General features: G+C 42.4%; 1 protein-coding gene across 1 annotated transcript in view; it reads right to left on the reverse strand.

Annotated features, from left to right (window-relative positions):
* OSBPL10 (oxysterol binding protein like 10) overlaps positions 1–8,485 on the reverse strand; it is a 112,839-nt gene extending 104,354 nt beyond the window's left edge. Inside the window, exon 1 of the mRNA XM_035318297.1 lies at positions 8,066–8,485. Coding sequence (XP_035174188.1) covers positions 8,066–8,388 — 323 coding nt within the window. The 5' untranslated portion in view covers positions 8,389–8,485. The remainder of the gene's footprint in view (positions 1–8,065) is intronic.
* Positions 8,486–19,723: the final 11,238 nt, after the last annotated feature.

The raw sequence follows: 19,723 nt of genomic DNA on the forward strand, positions 1-19,723 counted from the left end.
CATCGAGCATCTTATGCAGCAAATTATCATGCATTATATGAATTTATCCTCCACGTAGGCATAAGGAGCACTGACCCCATATGTTACAAGCAGCTGAGGAGCAAAGAATTTGGGTTACCTGACTGGGGACAAGAGAAATGTCCACAGCAGTCTCCAAACAGAACCCACATCACAAGACCATCCTTTTAAATTTCAGCCTGAGGTTAAAATTATCTTCTTCAAAATGTTTCTTGTAAGCAACACTGAAGGGCAGAGAGACAGAATGATGGATTTTTTGGCCTGCCTTCTACCTTGTTAAAAGCTTTTCTGTAACTTCACCTCCTCTGTTCGACCAGCTTTCTCCACTCTCCTAACATACCTGGTTTACAGGCAACAGCAAAAGCTATTCAAAATAAACTAAGCAGTTAGTGATTAAACCAGTTAGGTTTAATAGTTAGGTTTAATTAACCACTAACTAAACAAAGACAAATTGCATCTTAACTGAAATTTTCATTTTCCAACAAATGAATAAGGGATATACAGTTGAGGAGAGTACCTTTTTTTTTTTTTTTTTTAAATAGTGACCTTCAATGACAAATACTTAACAGCAAAAAGTTTCAACAGAAAAAGTGAAGAGGAAGAAAAAAGGAATGCTTACATTTCAATGTAATTAGCATCTTCATCTAAAACAGAACTTCCTAATAACTGATTTTGGACGTTTAAAATTCCAAGTTTTAAAATTTCCACAAATTTCCAAGTTGAAATTAGCAACATGCATCTAATTTTCAATAACAGAAGATATGCAGCTCCTGAGTGTTCAGCATATAAAATAACTTGCTCGTTTGTTCAACAGAAATGAAATACATTGTTTTTAGTTATTCTTCCTTTCCACATTGCCTCCTACTACAAACAGAACCTACATGTGAAGGGAAAAGGCATTTTATAGTAAAATCTACTTTGCAAGTAATATCTAGAATAGAATTTTAGCACAGCACTATCAAAATGCCTTGAAAATGCTGAGTGTTTCCTCAATACTTAACTATAACAAGGTTTCAAAATGTAAGGAACAGATTTCCTACAAACAGAAGAAAGAAGTTGTACCTCCTGCTCCTTATCCTGTTTCCCCATTCCCAAACTCTGTAGGTCAGTCCTGAAAGGTATTACAACACTACACAAAGCCACGTGTAGATATGCCAGAAACACACTAACTCAAAAAGATACGCAGCAGAGAGGCTGGTGTTAATCCGATTCTCATGAGAACACAGAAAAATTTCCAATACAACAAACCTCACAAATGTTAAATAAGCACAAAATTACATTCTCCTTTCCAGATACTATCTATTGTTACAGTGCTAACATCCTTTAGTTTATATAAAGAACGGTTTATTTCTTTAAGACAGACTTCCATCCCAGGAGCTACATGGGTAATATTTCTCCAATAACCACCTTCTCACTTTTTACAGTGGAAAAAGGCCAGAATCCACTCCTGGAAGAACTTGAATGGTACCAGTGAAAGAATCTGGGCCAGCTTTCACTGTCCTAGACTCTTTAATCTTTGACTTTCAACATGTTTGGCTAAATACACCTCCCTCATGACACAGAAGAAACAAATATAAAGGCTGGGCTGCAGCACTGGCTATGTAGTTGGTACCTTATCAAAGCAGACACAAAAAGATTGTAAGAGTCAAACCCTTCCTCCCTATTTCCATTTGTTTTTCTGGCCAGCTCTGCACTTCTCTCCTGGGAATTAGTAACTGCAAAAGGTGTCAACTGTCCCAAAACACCACAAAGAGATGTGTCAATCCCAAAACTCTGCAAAAGATGGGCTAGCTAATTCAGAAAGGAAGAGAGGAAGATTTTATTGAGTTTGTATCGTCTTGGGGGGAGGAATTAATGACGACATTTCAATCTCTTTCTCTATAATATATATAAAAATAATAAAAAATTAAAAAGACAAAAGGAAGGCAGATTTTTGTAGGTGGTATAGTATAAAACAGCATTGACATCTTTTGTTGACATATTTAGATGACATCTGTCCCATAAGAGCTGCAAAGAGCAAAGTGCAACCTCTGGGAGCCAAGAAGTCAGCCCCTAAAATAACACGGGTAGCAGAGTCCACTGGTTCTTCTGGCAGTACCCTCCTATTTAGGACAACAGAAATAAGGAAGGGTCATTCTGTGGTGGCAGTCAGATTGAAACCATTCTCTGTCACCAAACAAGCAAAGAGACCATACTACAACATTGTTAAGTCCACTAAAGAGAGCATGAGTAAAACAAAGCCTCAAATTGATCAAAAAACAACTTTTGTTGAGTCACAAGGAATATAGCTGATCCCCAGAAGTCTGGTGGTAGCCACGGACATGAAGCATATCAGGCGTGTTTCATACAGATCAGTAATACAACGTATTTCTCAGCTGAGAGGGGAAATGGGGATAGGCGAAAGTAATGCTTTAAACACTTGGCCTACAGAATAATCTACACAGAGCAGTTCAACTCAGAAAAGCAAAAGCAATATCCATCAGCTGGGGCTCCATTTGTTGTTGTTACAAATCCAAATTTAAGCCCCTGCCCAAAGGCGCATGATCCAGGCGCTTATACATGCTTGCAGGACAAAACCCTACAAACGAGTACTGAAAACACTTTCAAGGAGAAAGCAGGGAGCAGGAAGCAGACCATGTGTGAATTTCACACAACATTTTACTGATCTACTAAATTACTGGATAGTAATGCCACAGGCAACCAGTATTTCACTAGTATCAAATTAACTCATGCAAAACAGGTTCCAAATAACAAGACACAATCCTACAGAGACATACTTGCCCATTAAAACTACACCACTCCCATTTATAATACTGACTACTACGCACCCATATACGTAGAACACGTAAATCTCAATAGAAATGTTTTGTAAGAGTACTTCAATTCTGAGAATATATTTGTTTATAATTTCATAGAAAAAAAAGAACAAATCACAGAACAGCTGAGGTAGGAAGGACCTCTGGACCCATCTGGTCCAGCCCTCGGGTCAAGCAGGGACACCCAGAGCAGGTTGCCCAGGGCCACGTCCAGGCGGGGCTTTTGAAGATCTCCAAGGAGGGAGATCCCATGATACCCTGTCACCCACACAGTATAAAATTACTGCCTGGTGTTCAGAGGGAAACTCTTGTGTTCCGTTCATGGCCCTTTTCTCTTGTCCTGGCACTGGGCACCACTGATAAAAGCCTGGCTCCTCTTGGCACCTTCCCTTCAGGTATTTATAGACAACGGTGAGATCCTCCCTGAGCCTCCTCTTCACCAGCACAAAGTCCCAGCTCTCTCAGCCGGTCCTCATAGGAGAGATGCTCTGGTCCTTTGATCATCTTGGTAGCCCTCTGTTGGACTCTCTCCATTACATCCATGTCTCTCTTGCACTGGGGGCCCAGAACTGAACACACTCCTCCAGGTGCAGCCTCACCAATGCTAACTACAGCAGAAGGACCACCTCCCTTGACCTGCTGGTGATGCTTTGCCCAATGCAGCCAAGAGTACCACCAGCCTTCTCAGCACCCAGGGCACACAGCTGGCTCATGGCAAACTTGGTGTCCACCACGACTCCCTGGTTCTTCTCTGCAGAGCTGCTTTCCAGCTGGGTGCCCCCAGTATGTACAGGTGCCTGGGGTTGTTCCTTTCCAGGTGCAGGACTCTGCACTTTTCCTTGTTGAACTTCATGAGCTACTTGTCAGCTCATGAAGAAGGCATTCTGTACGTCAGGCCTTTCCACCGTTCCAGGTAACCAGGTCTCCCATTTCATTCAGTCGAGGGCCTGTATTTCCCCTTTTTGTCCCTGACATACTTGCAGAAGCCCTTCTTGCCCTTGACATCCGTGTCCAGATTCAATTTTATCCAGGCTTTGGCTTTCCTATTCCCTGGATGCTCACAAAATACCTCAGTATACCTCCCAGGCTACCTGTCCTTGCTTCCACCCTCCACAGGCTTCCCTTTTCTGTTTGAGGTAGACCAGGAGTGTTCTTCCATGCAGGCCTCCTGGTGTTTTTGCCTGATTTCCTCTTTGCTGGGATGCATTGCTCTCCAGCTTGGAGGAGGTGATGCTTGAAAATTAAACCAGCTTTCTTGGGCCCCTCTTCCCTCCAGGGCTTTGTCCCATAGTATTCTACCAAGCAGATCCATGAAAGGACCAAAGGCTGCTTTCCTGAAGTCCAGGGTTGCAAGCTTGCTGCATGCCGTCCTTGCTGCTCTAAGGATCTTGAACCCCACCATTTCATGGTGACTGCTGCCAAGGCTGACTTTGACCTTCACATTCCCAGTAAGCCCCTCCTCGTTGATGAGAACAAGGTCTAGCATTGCACCTCTCCTTGTTGGCTCCTCTATCACTTGGAGAAGGAAGTTACCATCAATGCATTCTAGGAATCCTGCTGCGTTGTCCCTCCAACAGATACTGGGACAGTTGCAGTCCCCCCATGAGGACCAGGGTTTGCAAACTTTGTGGCTACTCCTATCTGCCTATTTCTGCTTGGTCTTCCTAGTCAAGCGGGCTGTAGTAGACCCCCACTAAGTCATGTAGCCCTGTCTTCCCTTGGATCCTAACCCATAAACTCTCGACCAGCTCCTCATCTCCCCCGACTGCCCTCCCTAAAGAGCCTGTCTCCTTCCATTTCAACAGTCGTCATGGGAGCCATCCCACCATATCACAGCAATCCCAAGAAGATCATTGCATTGCTACGTACCCGTCTCTAACTCATCTTGTTTATTGCCCATTTATAGTGTGTGTTAACATACAAGCACTTAAGAGAGGCAACCCAGTATGTCGCATTCCTACAGAGCGTTCGGGGGATTTCTCCATAACGCTGCCTTGTAGACATTTCCTTGGTAACCAACCTGCAAGTGCTGGAGGTGACTGCTTAATCCCTATTTTGTGATCCCTCCCTATCACATCACCCCATGCCCTTTGTTCAGCAGTCCTGTGTGTCATTCCTCCACAGGGCTGCTGGTTACCCTCTCTTCCACACCTCCTTCCTAGTTTAAAACCCTCCTTAGGAGGTCAGCCATCCAAAAACGCCTTTGCCCTCCTCAGGGAGGTGCATCCTATCTCTACCAAGCAGACACTGATCCTCCAACAGGGTCCCATGGTCACAGAACCCAAAACCCTGTTGCCAACACCAGTTCCGCAGCGAATTGACCTGGCCTGACAGCGAAATGCCCCAGTGTCTCAGAACAGACACAAATGTTCTCACATCAAAGTCTGTTTTAGGTTAAGTTTTGCTCCCTACATTCACACCTGTGAAAATCCAGAGAAACAGACTTTAGTGGAGACACTTTAAATGCCCTTGATATCTTTGCAACAAACTGCCTCAAAACAAACAAACAAACATCTTTTCCTTCTGCTTGCTTTAGGGTGAAAAATCACCTCACTCATTTCCAAATCAAGCTGTTCCTGAACCTGCTACAACAGAACAAATAGATGTTTTTAGTAGTAGACATCAAACCCTCAGAAATTCTTAAAATAAAAAGTAATTAAACTCTCAAGACTGACTGAATCTGAGGCCTTCAATTATTTCAGTTACTGCTTATCAAAGCAGTGTAATACTTCAATATTCATACTTGGTTGCCTCATCCAAAATAAGAATATCTTGCATACTCCCGTTAAAAGGCAATTGATAAAAAAGCAACACCAATTTATTACAATTCAAATGAGAAGATAAGAATTTCTTTAGAATTTTAAAGTTTACTCTGCACAGTAAGTGCCGGATAAATTTGGAAAGCCTTTCTACTTCAATGCCTCATGGCAGAAACTAACATTAAATACATTTAAATTATTTAGGCTAATGGATAAGGCCCTTCAAAGAACATTCCAAATCCATGAACAGTTTCCACTTTATTTTTCCATTTTATTTCTATTCACGCCATCTGGCTGTATTGATCATGAGGTTAAACAATCTTGTGTTTTTCCAGATGAAGTAAACTCAGAACTGATTTGTACAATCACTCAGCAACACACGCGCTCTCGATCGCTTTGCACGTGCCAGCCATGAAATCAGTTACCAAATCTTATAGGCTGAGCCCTGATCCACAGAAAGCGCAGTCCATGACAAATACTCAGAAGGGCAAACAGAAAATCACCCACTAACCCTTGCAGGGCTACTTGTTTATGGGACCTTGTAATAAAACCAACTTTTGTAACCTCCGAGCTGTAACTGTTTTATTTAGAATTTGTATCAGACTCCCTGTCCCAAGCAACAGATACACAAGTAGATGGAAGGACCAAACAAACCAGAAAAGTAACTTAGCGTAAGAGCTCTGTATCATCATAAACCACTTGCTCAAATGGCCAGAGTAACACAAAATAAAATTGGCAATTGACAAAGCATTATACATAAGCAGTACGAAAAGACCGCTAAGAGTAAAATCCAAGTGCTATGGTGGAATTGTGTATGTGCCATTTCTCTCTTTTCCACAACATTTCCAGATATAAGTTTCTCAGATGTACATAGATTATACACATTATTTTAAACTCAGCTTTATCAGAGACCTAATCATTAGTAAACAATGCTTAAAAAAAGCAGACAGGCAGTTCTGGACACAAAAATGTATAAGCAAAGGCCTCTATTTTGCAACTTCATCGGATTACCTGAAACTGACCCTTAAAATAACTCATGTGATTAGATAAAGAGTTACTGTTTCTACAAAACGAAATAGAGATACTAAAGAGAAAAAAAATGAAAGTAGCTTTTAATTTTCAGTAATGCATTTTAATATCAAAATGTGTTTGTTTTTTAAACAAAACAATGGGAGGACTGCATAAATCAACACAGAGGAGTCTACCCGCAGAGAATCCACCACAGGGCAGCAGTAACCAAGGAATAGTCGAGGGCTTTCTCTGTCCCTACCCTGAAGCAGTCTGGTTTTATGGAGACAAGTGCCTGTCCATATCGCACCTGACACATTCATTATCACTCGTAGTATGCATACCTGTGGAGGCCCTCCGGTGTACGGAATTAGATCAGCTCCTAAAACTTTTCAGTCTTGCCACAGAACTCCTACACTGATTTAGTGCCACACGAGTCAGCATCATACCATCCTCGGCATCTGTGCAATTTAATTCTGTCACTTATAAAGGCTTCAAAGTTACTGTCAGGACATCCCAGACACTGCCGTTCCTATGTTGTTTATGCTGGCAATCACTTAACATAAGCAACAGCAGGTTTTTAGTTTCTTGTTTCTTAAAGGTTTGGGGCTAGTCCTGCAAACATTCTCTCTAGAGCAGTTGTTTCTCCTCAGAACCATTAATGGGATGCCTTACATTAAAAAGTTGAGTTTCACATTCTCATACTCAACCATCCAGTAAGACAAAGTTTAACAAGAAGTAAAGCACCAATACGAAATCTTCTCCCTCAGTTTCAACAGATCCCAACCCAGCACTAACTCCACAGTCTGGCTGCGTCCCTGTGTACGGTTTTGCGCTGAGGCACCCCATCTGAAACCAGACCTTCCCTGGGACTTCCACGGATGCACAGCAGCCTGTCCACACCCATCAAACTGCAGGACTAGAGCCTGCCACCATTTCAACGTAAATTAGGATCTGTCCAACGGGAAGGACACCATGACAGACGAGAGCGTGTTAAACACACAGGTAACTGTTTCCTCAACGTCCCACCCTGTAGCAAGAAAAAATACTGGTAATAACAGTCACACGCGTGGCATCGGGAGGCTCTCGCCCGGTATTTCAGTCGTTGGTTAGGCAGGCTAACTTCCCAGAAGGAAACTTAATGTAGCAGAATTTCAGCGAGAGCCGTGACAGGGGCGAAACGCAGGGACCCCTGCCTGCCCCCCCCCGCCCCCCCCCGCCCCCTCCTCACGCCCGGGCGATCTGGAGGGACAAGGCGGTGAAGCCGAAGAAGGCAAAGGGGGCACGGAGGGGCCGGGAGCCCGTCCTGGAGGGGCCGAGGGGACACGGAGCAGCCGTGAGGGCACGGAGGTGCCGTGAGCCCGGCCTACCTGCCCGCGGCGGCCGGGGAGGGGGCGGCCCGGGGCGGTGTTGCCGGCCGCCGGGCACCATCTTAGGGGCGGCGGGCCCGTCCCGCCGGTTTACCTGCTCTGCCAGCCCTGCAGGAGGTTGGTGTATTTGCTCAGCGTCCCTTCCAGCACCGGCTCCCGCCGCCTGCCTCCGCCGCCGGGCGCCTGCGCGCCCCCCGGGCTGGCCGCCGCCGAACCGGGGCTGCCGCTGCCGCTGCCGCCGGCCCCCCCGGCTCCATCCAGCCTCCCCGCGGCCGCCGCCCGGCCGGGCAGCCCGCGGCTGGCGGAGGAGGAAGAGGGCGAGGAGCCCGCCGACGTGGGGCGGCTGCTGCTGCGGCTGCTGCTGTTGCTGCCGCCGCCTCCTCCTCCCTCGCTCGCCGCCGCCGCCGCCTTCTCCATGGAGCCCCGCGGCGGAGGCTACGAGCCCGGAGCGGCCGCGGCTGCCGCCCGCGCCCGGCAAAGCCCTGACTCACGGGCGGCGCGGAGAGGGGCGGCGCCCGAGGGAGAAGGGGCCGGGCCGGGCCGGCCGAGGGAACGGCCGCGCCGCCTCCCCGCGAGGTGCCCGCGGCGGTTGGGTGGCGGCGGTTGGCCCCGGCCCAAAGAGCCGGGAGGCCGCGGCCCCTGCTTCCCCCCCCCCGGCCCCCCGCCGTGCCCCGAGGCCTAGGGGGCAGCCCCGGCGGCGCGCCGGCCGCCATCTTCGTGCTGAGGGGCAGGGGGCGGCCGGGCGGGCAGGAGATGGCCGCGCTCGCAGGGCCTGAGGCGGCCGGGGGGGTTGGCACAGGCTGAGAAGGCGCCAAGGCGTGTGCCGCTGAAGGTGTCGTGACTCAACCTGGTCCTGTCCTGACCCACTCTTCACAAGAAGTGTGGGTAGGGGTTAAGTCGCGTCTTCTGTAAACGGAGGATGGAGCCTCTGTCATTGAAGGTCACTCTAAAAAGCTAAGGGGATCCTTGTGCGGCCAGCCAGGTGCAAGCTGTGTGGTTACGTGCCTTCAAATAAAGTCTGCAGCTGTCCCTGCTGCATTAGTCGAGTGCCTCGGTTTTGTTAAAACATCTGTCTTCCCAACGTGCCAGATACATAGTTATTCTTGCTGACATATTACAACCAGAGACCTGAAATACAGAGGCACTCAGCAAGCCTCTCACCAAATGCAAACCAAGCTTAGCTCCTGCACTTTAACCCCCTGAAAAGTTTTGCACTTCCATATACTGGAGATTTTTGGAGTGTACCAGATATCAGGTGACTTCCTATGTTCTGCACCTCTGAAGATGCTCAAACCATCCAAATTCACGCATAGTGTCCTCACAGAGGCCTCAGTTCCCCGTATAAACCAGCACAGACAAGAGGGCTCCTTAACTTAGATTCTCCCAGTTTTCTCTCTGGAAAATCCTGCCATATGTGTTGTGGTTGGGTAGCTGCAATGTTGGGCAACTGGATCCTGAATTTTGGGTAGTTAAACTTCTCATGTTGTAGCTAAACACTGAGGCAGTACCGTCTGGAAATCTGAATTTTAATTTAGTATTCATTGGTGGAACTTTTAATGTACATCTCTTGCAGAACAGACAAAGATTATGAACTTAGTTATTCTTTAAAACAGAAAATGTTTGAGAGCAATTTTTCAAGTCAGAGCTATTACTTCAGATGTACATGTAAAATTCCCCAGTCATTGTTTACTACGGAAAGAAACTCCCTGACCACAATCTGAAAATCCTCGTTCTCAGAGGCTCAGCTTACTTTGATGACCACTGTTTTCAGAAGACATTGGAATGAACAAGGTGTGCTCCTTTGGAAAACTCACACCCCACTCTGGAGCATGAGATGCTCATTTAATTTTCCCTCATAGTCAGTTACAAGTACAGCCCAGAACAGTGGAACAAAAGCTTTAATGAAGTAACAGGGCCACCACCACAGTCTCCCACCAGCCACCTCAATACATCATGTGTGTATGTTCTATATTACAAAGAATGAAGATCATTTTCTGGCTTCCATAGGATTTATCCTAAGAGAATTAAGTCAGGGAAAGAAGCTTCCTCATAAAGTTATAGAGAAACCTCTCTTTATCTTTCTATACAATAAAACTCAAATAACAATGGTGTGTCCACTAGGGAGTTTTTGCAATGGACGGGACACCAGGATCTAAGTATATTATGTCCTCAGGAGAATTCTGCAAAATCTCAAACCACTCTTCAGTGCTGCTATCACATTACTGTGATGCGATAGCATAGAAGGTCCTCTTACAGATTACAAACTAGTTAACAGATGGAAAACAAAACAGAGAACTAAATGGCCATTTTTTAAAAGGAGGGAAAACACTACCCTGAGTTGGGATGTACTTTACTCAGCATCTTACTAAATCATAATTTCTGTATTCATTTATAGTTTTTTAAAAAAAAATCAACTCCAAAAAAAAACAGCAGAAGGATCTCAAAGTAGTAAGTAATTTGCTGATAAAATGGCAACTGAAACTTAATGTTTCTGAAAAACAAAGTACAGGCATGGTGAAAAAAAGCTTTTACTACATATGCATAATGTTGATTATAAATTAGCTAAGGCCTCTCAGGAAAGACATTGTGGAGTCATTTTAAACAGTCCTCTGAAAAACCCATCTCCATGTTCAAGGGTAATCAAGCAAACAGCTGTGATGAGCACACTAGGAAAACAGAAATATCAGCATGCTGCTATATAAATGTATAAAATGTACACCCAGTGCCTGTATACTCTGCATTAAGAATATTCCTCCAGAAAGGACAAAATAAGAGAGAAAAGGTATAAACCTCAGCTTTTGTACAACAAGAGAGCTAACTCAACAGGGTTTTCAGCTGGAAAAGAGATAACCAGTATACAAAATGGTATTCAGGTTAACAGGAATTATTTTTCACCGTTTCCCACAAAACAAGAACTACAGGGCAGCTGGTTTAAAATAGGTACAAGAAAACACTTTTTCATATGATTTGTAATTGTGAAACTCATTACAAGATGGTTGTGGATGCCAAAAGTCTGGAAAAATTAAAAGAGCAATTTGACAATTGTTTTTGAAGTATGTTTGAACAATGTTGACCAAAGTGTTTTGGTGGTATTTGAAGATCAGAAAGGCCCTAAACTTCTGGTGTTTTGAAGAGTGTTTACTTTATTGATGAAATAACATTTGCCCTGCTCTTGATCCTTCTTTAAGCACCTACTAGGGGAAAGAATAAGGCACTGGACTAGACAGAGCTTTGGTTTGACCTGTAATTCATATACTAAGGATTCCTTCTCCTTGGTTAATCAAAGGTCCTTTTGACTCAAACATTGGCACTTTATGCCGCTTTTGCATTGCATTTAAGCACAGGACTATATTATAACCAACCTCCTCATCTCTTTTTCCTTCCCAGTATGTGCATACTGTTGTGATCTAACAGAGCTGGACAACCTTTCATGGCAATCTTGATACCAGCGAACCCCTGTTCTCAATTTTTTAAGTCATTAATGTTCTCCAAAATGACTGAACCTGTTCTGTTTTGTTGGTTTTTCTTTCCTAGCTAATTGTCTGTACCAGTAGAGCTAGACTTCCGAGTAACATGCAATGACTTTGTCTGATGTAATACTGCATGACGTATGCTTCATTACGAGTATTCTTAATTAACTATTTATTAACAGCAACCTGCCTAATGAAGGCTCTCACTGTTTCCAAGGTAACACATCCACTACTTTACAATCCTCCTTTAGGATGTTACTTCCACTCTGTGGCCAAACCAAAATTTTGCCTCTTTCATTAAGTACCCAAAGAAGCAAAATTACTCATTATTTATCCCACCTTTTAGAAAGGAAAACATCTGGTAAGATAACACATTCATCTCTGTGTTCCCTTATCAGGAAACAGAGAAGTTTCCCCATTCTATGATCCTTTGCTAAGCCACAGAATTTTAGCTTGTAGAACAAGGCCATCTCACAGCCCATTTGCTGCTTTCTGTTTCCTGGTCATCATGTTTTGGGTTTCTACACCTTTTTAATGCTCCCCTAACAAATAGTTTTCTATAATTACTTTTCATGCTCCTTTTCTACCTCTTCCCCTCCATCCCCACCAGATTTCCACACAACTTCTAACAGTCATAATCATATTGGGCAGGGGATCTACATGTTCTACCGTGACAAGAGGGTCTACAGAAACTAGTTTTGCCTGGTCTATATTCAAGCATTGAACCTATTTCATGGAAATGACACAAGGTTTGCTCAGTTTTACCATGTCCTCCTTGCTGTACAGAATTCTCCTGAGACATTGCATCATCTCCCACGAGCTTTAGAGACTCAAGCCACATGTCACTAAACTGCAGGCAATACTTACGGCGAAAACATACCACCATGCACCTCTATCACCACTGTCTATGTATGTCAGCACTGGAATAATTCAGACACAATCCCTAAAGTTTAGTTCATAACAGTCACATCTGTGCCAGGGCTGCTCTCACTTACCCTTCCCCAGCTGTCTACAGCAACTGCCCCAGAGTGAGTGCAGCTGGCACGCATGCAGCAGGTGGAACAGCGTACAGCAACAGCATGCTCACTTGTCCCTCCTCAGATCTATTTCCACACGTTACTGGACTTGAAAGGTCTACAAGAAGCAGTGACCCCTCTAGTCTGACCTTTTTCATTGCACAGTAGAGTCGTAATACAATTAGTGTGTTCTGTCTTACATAGTGGTTTCACTGAGATTTAACCAGCATGCCATCCGTGAGTAAAGCACTTCTGACCTGAGGATTTCAAGAACATGGAGGAGCTACCATTAACTCTGCAGTCTGCCAACTTTACCATTAGCTTAACTGCATCTGTATATACTTTATCCTCCCTCCCTGGTGCCCATAAGCCTGCAGAGTGTGCTCAGCATGCTTCTTTGCCACACTTCGTCCTGTTGTCAGCAGCTTCTCATCCAAGGTTCTCATCCACCGACAGAACCACTCCCCAGTTCTCAGTGAGGTTCAAGCTGGTGACAGGGAAACAGTCAAAAGAGACATGGCATACGGCAAAAATACCCAAACTACCTTGGCTGCCAGAAACAATCTAGTCTGGGAAACACAGACTTGAGTGTAGTGTAATTCACTCTGCCACAAGGCATCTCAAATTCATTTGGGCTGAGGTTTGTGCTGCCACAGCTAGGCTTGTGATAGCTTGTTTACTCACCTACGGTGCACTGCTCTGTAATTTGCAGGTTAGACCAGTTGAAACAAAACCTGACTGAACTGTCTGTGAGCCTCTGGAATACAAAGTTTGGGGTGGTTAGGTGGAGACAATATTCGTTTATATTATGTATATTTGTATCAGATGTCATAAAATGTGCATAAGGAAGTGACCTGTACTATAACCATGATGCAAGGGATCGTCTGTATAGTTAGAGTCAACACTTTGAACTGCAACTGGAAACAAGTAGGAAGCTAGGGCACAGAGAAATGAGGTGAGTATAAATATCACTGACACTATATATACTGTGTATTTTAGCTAGTGGGAACAGCCTTATTCTGTGCCAACTAATGTTTGAACAGTTGTTCTAAGTAGTGACAAATACACTTCTTTAAATAGATTCTTTCATACACTACGTTCTGAAGGAAACACAGAGATGATTTAGCATGACCTTCTAGAGAAATGAACTCCTTTTTGGTTTGTTGTGGAATTACAGATAAATGTTGACTTATTAAATGTTAACACGGTGCAGGCATTTTTATCTGCTGTTTTTTCAGCTGTATAGTTAAACCTTTAGAGATTTGAAACATACACTGGTCCACTAAGGGTCAAATTCAGATTTAAGATCAGATTCAGTCTGTTCAGTTTTGCTTTCCTCTATCATATCTCAGACTAGTACTCAAGCTCTTTTTATACCCTTTTTTGGTTCCAGTGGAATCCGTCAGACTTCAACATTTATAATTCATAAGGCATGACGCTGTATGTCATTGTAAAATCACCCTGTCCATCGACCTTCTAAATGAAATTTGCTGTGCACCTGTAATCCTACACCTAATTTGCAGAACTATTTTTTTGGATTCTAAAAGTGTTTCTATAGAACAGTCATGTTACAGAGTGTGTATTGACTGATAATACAATGCTAGCTTACGCAGCTTGTGCTTTGATCTCATACTCCACCACCAACAATATATTTAGAGTTATTTGATAATAGCATGCAGCATCTTACAGCTTAAGAACAGTCTCATTTGAATTGAACCAGTCTCTATACCTCTTATTCACCCACAGCAGAGCTGTATTTAACTCACAACATCCTTAAAAGTATTGTTTAGGTCGTGTTAGAATCCACCTCACAATGGGATGACAGATTGCAAAAATAGGAACAAACTATGCACAACAGAAGAACGTGAACATTCAGATTTTTTGGCAGTGAAAAGGGGAGAAAATTTAAGTTAAAACTTTCTAAAACTACTTATGCAGAAAGTACTTTATATTACTAATTTCAGACTCCATTCTGCAGGCAGTTTCATCTACAGAAACCTAATTGAAAAAAAAAAAAAATACAAGCTTTGTCTGCAACGTGATTGTCTCCTTTTTAACCTATAGATCTGCATAGGTAGTTCAACGTGTGTGATAGAAATACACAGGCATGCCAAAAGACAGAGTGTATTTGAAACGCTTTCTGAAACTGCTGAACCTTGTATTAAAACAAGCATAAGTTTCAGTCCCTTTTTCATAACAATGTTTTAGAAGTTGGGCAGATTGTCAAGCTTAAGGCCTACGTTTTATGAGTAATGTTAACACAAAATGCAAGAACATTAGAGTGAATTCCCATACCTACATTTTAACTGGTTTTTGCTATCAAAATAAATCTCTTATAAATTCAATAAACTACTGAAATATATTTAGCCATTTAGTTCTAAATTTTACCTCTCGCTAATAAAACCAGTGGAGTAAGAATGTAAAAGGCAGTAAAAAGCAGTAAAAACTGCGTTTTTTTCTTTTACAGTTTGGGGATTTATAGTCTTTGGGGTTATGTTTTGATTAACTCCAGAATGTATGATGGCTGCAATTATCCCCAGCTAGGGATGACACTTTGTTTGCCAGTGTTCACCACTGAGTGATTTTAATTTATCTGAAAAAATCCAAATGATAATAGCTTGTGAAAACCAAACATTTCTTGCATATTACAAAAAATAAGATTAGTTTTCAAAACAAAACAAAACAAACAAACAAACAAAACCATGCTACATATTGCCTAATTAGTGCAATTGCTGGGCTAGATCATTTGCACTCTGCAGGTTCAATGCTGATTTAACAGATAGGCAACACTAGCAGGACCCCACAGCACAGAATTGACTATCTTCACTGATTACTAGAAATTGAAGTTTATAAAAGTCTGACAAGGTCATTTATCTAGTCCTCTTCTGGCTGCTGGAAAGAAAGAGAGAGCCTTCTTTTTTTCTCCCCCTCCTCCCGTGAATTTGCTTGTAACGCTGGCTCTCACATCACACAGCCTTGACAGGAGTATCCAGTGGAGACAACCTCAAATATGCAAAGAGCTGAATTATGATTCTGTCTCTCTGGTTTCTAAAACCCAGCTGTCAGCTTTGATCTTTGACTTTTGAGAGCTTATGCTGCAAAACTGAATGTACATTCATACATGGCTTGATATGAGAGCATTTGACTTGATTTCAAGGGTAGAAACAAATGTAATTTTTTTAGAACACGCAGACTAAAAGTTCAGGAAGCTGCCATTTTGCTGTTTAGCTTTTCCTGACCTTGGTATTTTTCCTAGAGGATGCTGAGGAGGGGCACTCCTTAGCTGCAGTTTCACAAATCCAGACATTCTAAACTCAGCTCTGCCAGCTCCAGTCAATCATAAACTTCCCCGTACTATAGTGACTGTTACAGCCTAAAAATAGGACCACGCTTGCAAAAAATGTGACAGCATTAAAGTTATGAAAGTTGATATAAAACAGATTCCAGGCACTAACAACCTGAAATGACAAAAAGAGGAAGAAACCAGGAAGATTTACACAGAGGATTTTGTTCCTTCTTTATAAGATAACACAAAAGACTGGTTAAATTTGTTTTAATTTTCTGACATCTTGTTCATGTGAAATTGGAGAAGGAATGTGTAATCTTACTGTCCTAATGGGGAAAAAACAGGGACTGATTCTGTGGCATCTTTAAATCCCAATCAGGAGAGGTCAGCCCCTAACTGACAAGACAGGCATTGGATGTCAAAAAAAAACAACCTTCTCACAAGTTTTTTCAAACTGCCATGGGAGCTAAAAATTTGAACAAACAATGGAACAAAGCTCTGAAGAGTCCAAGAACTCTTAAGAGCTGAGACTCCCCATCCAAATTAGGTTTCACTTAATCTGATGTCAGATTCAATAATTCTCTCAGTTCTCCACATAAGTTTCAAAACACCTCGTGAAAAGCAAATGGAAAAGATCTGAGTTTTTAGTAAAAATATCTAATGGAACAGGAAGAGTCTTCAAAAGATCCTGCACCTCTTTTTCTTTTTAGAAGATGCCTGAACAAAATCATCATCTAAAAACTATAAATAAATTCATGCACAGTGTGCACTTTATAAAGCGGAATAGGGTCTTATTATGGGAAAACATAGCCCTCATAATATGGATTTAATCTGATCCAAGGTTCATTCACATCAGAAATCAAATTCATATTGCTTTTAGTAGAGAAGGGCAGAGAATTCTGTTATGACAGGGGAAAATGGGCAGAAACAAAGACAAGAATCAGTCAGACAGTTTGAAAGTGTTTCTGCTTATTTCTCTGCTAACAACGAGTACTGTCGCACCACGTTTGGAGCACCAGCAAGGTCTTTGGCAGTTCCTATTACCTTCTTTTGCCAGCTAGATCTGTTCTAACCAAGTTTAGACAACACTTTAATAGCAACAGAAGAAAATGTCTACTTTAGAATTCCCAGTGGAGGTGGAGCTGCTCCAGTGTCAGCCTAAGAGTGTGATGGGGAGTTTGCCAAAAAAGGCTAGGTTAGACACAGGCTTCAGAAGCGGCACATAAACCACACGTGTCAAAATCCTAGCACTTAACTGGCAGGAAGTTTAGAACCGAGGAAGAAATAGAAGTCAAGTCTCCTGACTTAACCACAGGACTTTCTCACTCTCATATAGCTGCAGAAGGAAAATTGATGTTGCTTGGTGATGAAGCGCACCAGAAACAAGTCAGAGGTTGTCATCCACAGGCAGCGATAACCAAACATTTCGAGGCAATTTGAATCTTAGGAAAATCCTGCAAAGGGAAATGGATCTAACAAGCCAAGCCATCAAATGAAAAAACAGAAGGATTTAAGGAACGACAACACAAAAAGCTTTCTCTACATAAAAGTAAACTGGTGCGATAGGTTTTGAGGTTATTTGTCTTCTGTTTAGTATTTGTGAGCAAAAATACCACTCCCATGCATACAAATTTTATGCATAACAATTCTGATGCATTCCTTCTGCTCAAGTAATTTTCTTCATAGAGGACAGGAACTGTGTTCATTTCTACAGGGGTACTAATGGCCTTATTTATTAATAAATAAGGGAAGAAATACACAAAGCAATTTCTTTCCACTTTTTTTTTTTTTTTTTTCTAATGTTTCCTTAGTGTATAATTAGTACAGTTCTCAAAAGCAGAAATTCTATGAAGTTGTTTAAGTGCAGTACAGGTCCTCAGGCTTTGGTCTTGCCAAAAGAACAAAATTAAAGTGAAGGATAGGTGGAAAAATAATCTTGCATCAGCCTCTTTCTCAGGAAAATTCTCCATTTCAGCTCAAGTCATGTTATCGACTTCTTTTTCCTTGGCCAAGAGCAGTTTGCTTCAACCTGAACTGGGGAGGCAGAAATAAACAGTAAGAAGTATAAAGTATCAGTTTCAAAATAAAAATAAAAAGGACAAAAATCCATTTGTAACACAGGACCAAGGTAGCACATTTTTCATCTACAAACTGTAGCACACTACAAATGGTATTTCTCCCTGAGAGAATAAAGTTATTTTCCTCTCATTAATGCTGCTCTTAGCTACCCAGGAATACACCCATGGAAGAACTGACCAGGAAGGATGTACCTTCCTGTTTCAGTGGCTTCTGAACTTCCCCTCCAGTCTGTGTACTGTTAGCGGCATCCTTTGTGAACAACTGTGCCTCTGAGAAATTTCTGCTATGTAATGGAGAAGATCAAGAAATTCAGGCCCAGCTGGAATCAAAGCACTTAATGTAGTCTCTCTGTGCTATGCACCTTGTGTCCCAGAGTTTACTTAATGTTGCATAACATTCAAAATAAAATTAAAATACATATCCTAAAGGCTCAATTACAGCTCTAACTCTCTAGAAATACAGCAAACAATGAAAGAAAGTTCAGACAGCGTTATACTGTGAATACAAAAGCAATAGGTATCATCAAAAGAAAAAATGACATTGAGAAGGTCACCTTTTTATGGTGACTGGTGCTGAAATAGTACATTTAGGCATCTCCTGTCAATATAAGTCAAAGGAGGCAGAGAAACTGCAGTATAGAAACGTAACAAGTACAAATGCTGCACCATAAAATGAAACACAGAAATGTGGTTTTAACTAGGCTACATTAGAAGTATCTGTGGCTCAGTGAAAACTGAAGAATCAATTTTGTTTTCTCATGAAGAAAGGAATACTGAAATCTAGGACAAAATTAAAAGGCTTCAGAAAAGACTGGCAGATTTAGATTTAAATCTGGGCACAATATTTAGAGTTAGTTCAACATCCACTCAGTCCAGAAGAAGGCTTCTGGCAGATGGATGGCAGTCTAATACTGCAGACATGACTGAAAATTCAAAATGCCAGTAGAAAGGACAACTCGGGTATCAGTTCACATCCACAGGGTAATAAGGAATACAGAGCTCAAAATCTAAGTCAAGCAGAACCCAAGAACCCTTACACTCTGTGATAGCCAACATGATCTAGGAAAACATGTCACAAAATGTATGTATAAAGAGAAGCAAAAAAATCCAATCCATTGTGTCATTTTGCAAAGGTTTCCTGCATTAGCAGAGTGTACAACATCAGAAGGAGGTGATGAGAGCCTCATTAAGTCTGATTAATTGCTCACAGGACTTGTACTAGGAGATGAATGGACTCTCAGCTAGAAAGCAAATGGTAAATGGTTTGCTTTGTGCATCAGCATCCAGCTAAAACCTAATGTATTGCCAGAACTGCAGTTTCTAATAAAACACCGCTAATAATAGAAGATAAACAGTAGAACCTAGGTCTCACAGTGGTAAGCTTTTCTCACTTACATAATGAATGTATCAGTTAGTTTATATTTCCATAAATTCAGGCAGTAACAAAGGAAAAAAAAGCCCCAACTTCTGGATTAAAAGTAATTAACATCCTTAGTCTTACTAAGGCGGCTGCACTCAGAGGCAGAGGGAAAGTAAAATAATTCAGGACAGTATGAAGACATCTTAGAGAATGTAGAAGTCGTGGCAGAGTAGAGAACTGAGGTGGAGAAGTTCAAGCACTTCACGTTCCATGCCTCTAGGAAAGTTCTCCTTGGCCTAATACAGCAGGGGAAGAGAACCCGAGTGTGTTACTCTGGGAGTCACAGAGGAAACGGATGAACAAAAAAAGCAAATACATTTAAACATTATAGGGAAAATCACAGTTAGGCATGCGTTCCAAAGAGCTCAGCGAATAGTTTAAAAGGGAACCTGTTCCATTTCCTCAAAGGGAAGTAGTGCTCAGGGAACATGGCTGACGCTAAGGGTTTTTCTTCACTGAACACATTTTCAAAACCTTTGAGA

This window comes from Oxyura jamaicensis, chromosome 2 (assembly GCF_011077185.1).
Source record: "Oxyura jamaicensis isolate SHBP4307 breed ruddy duck chromosome 2, BPBGC_Ojam_1.0, whole genome shotgun sequence".
Classification (NCBI taxonomy): Eukaryota; Metazoa; Chordata; class Aves; order Anseriformes; family Anatidae; genus Oxyura; species Oxyura jamaicensis.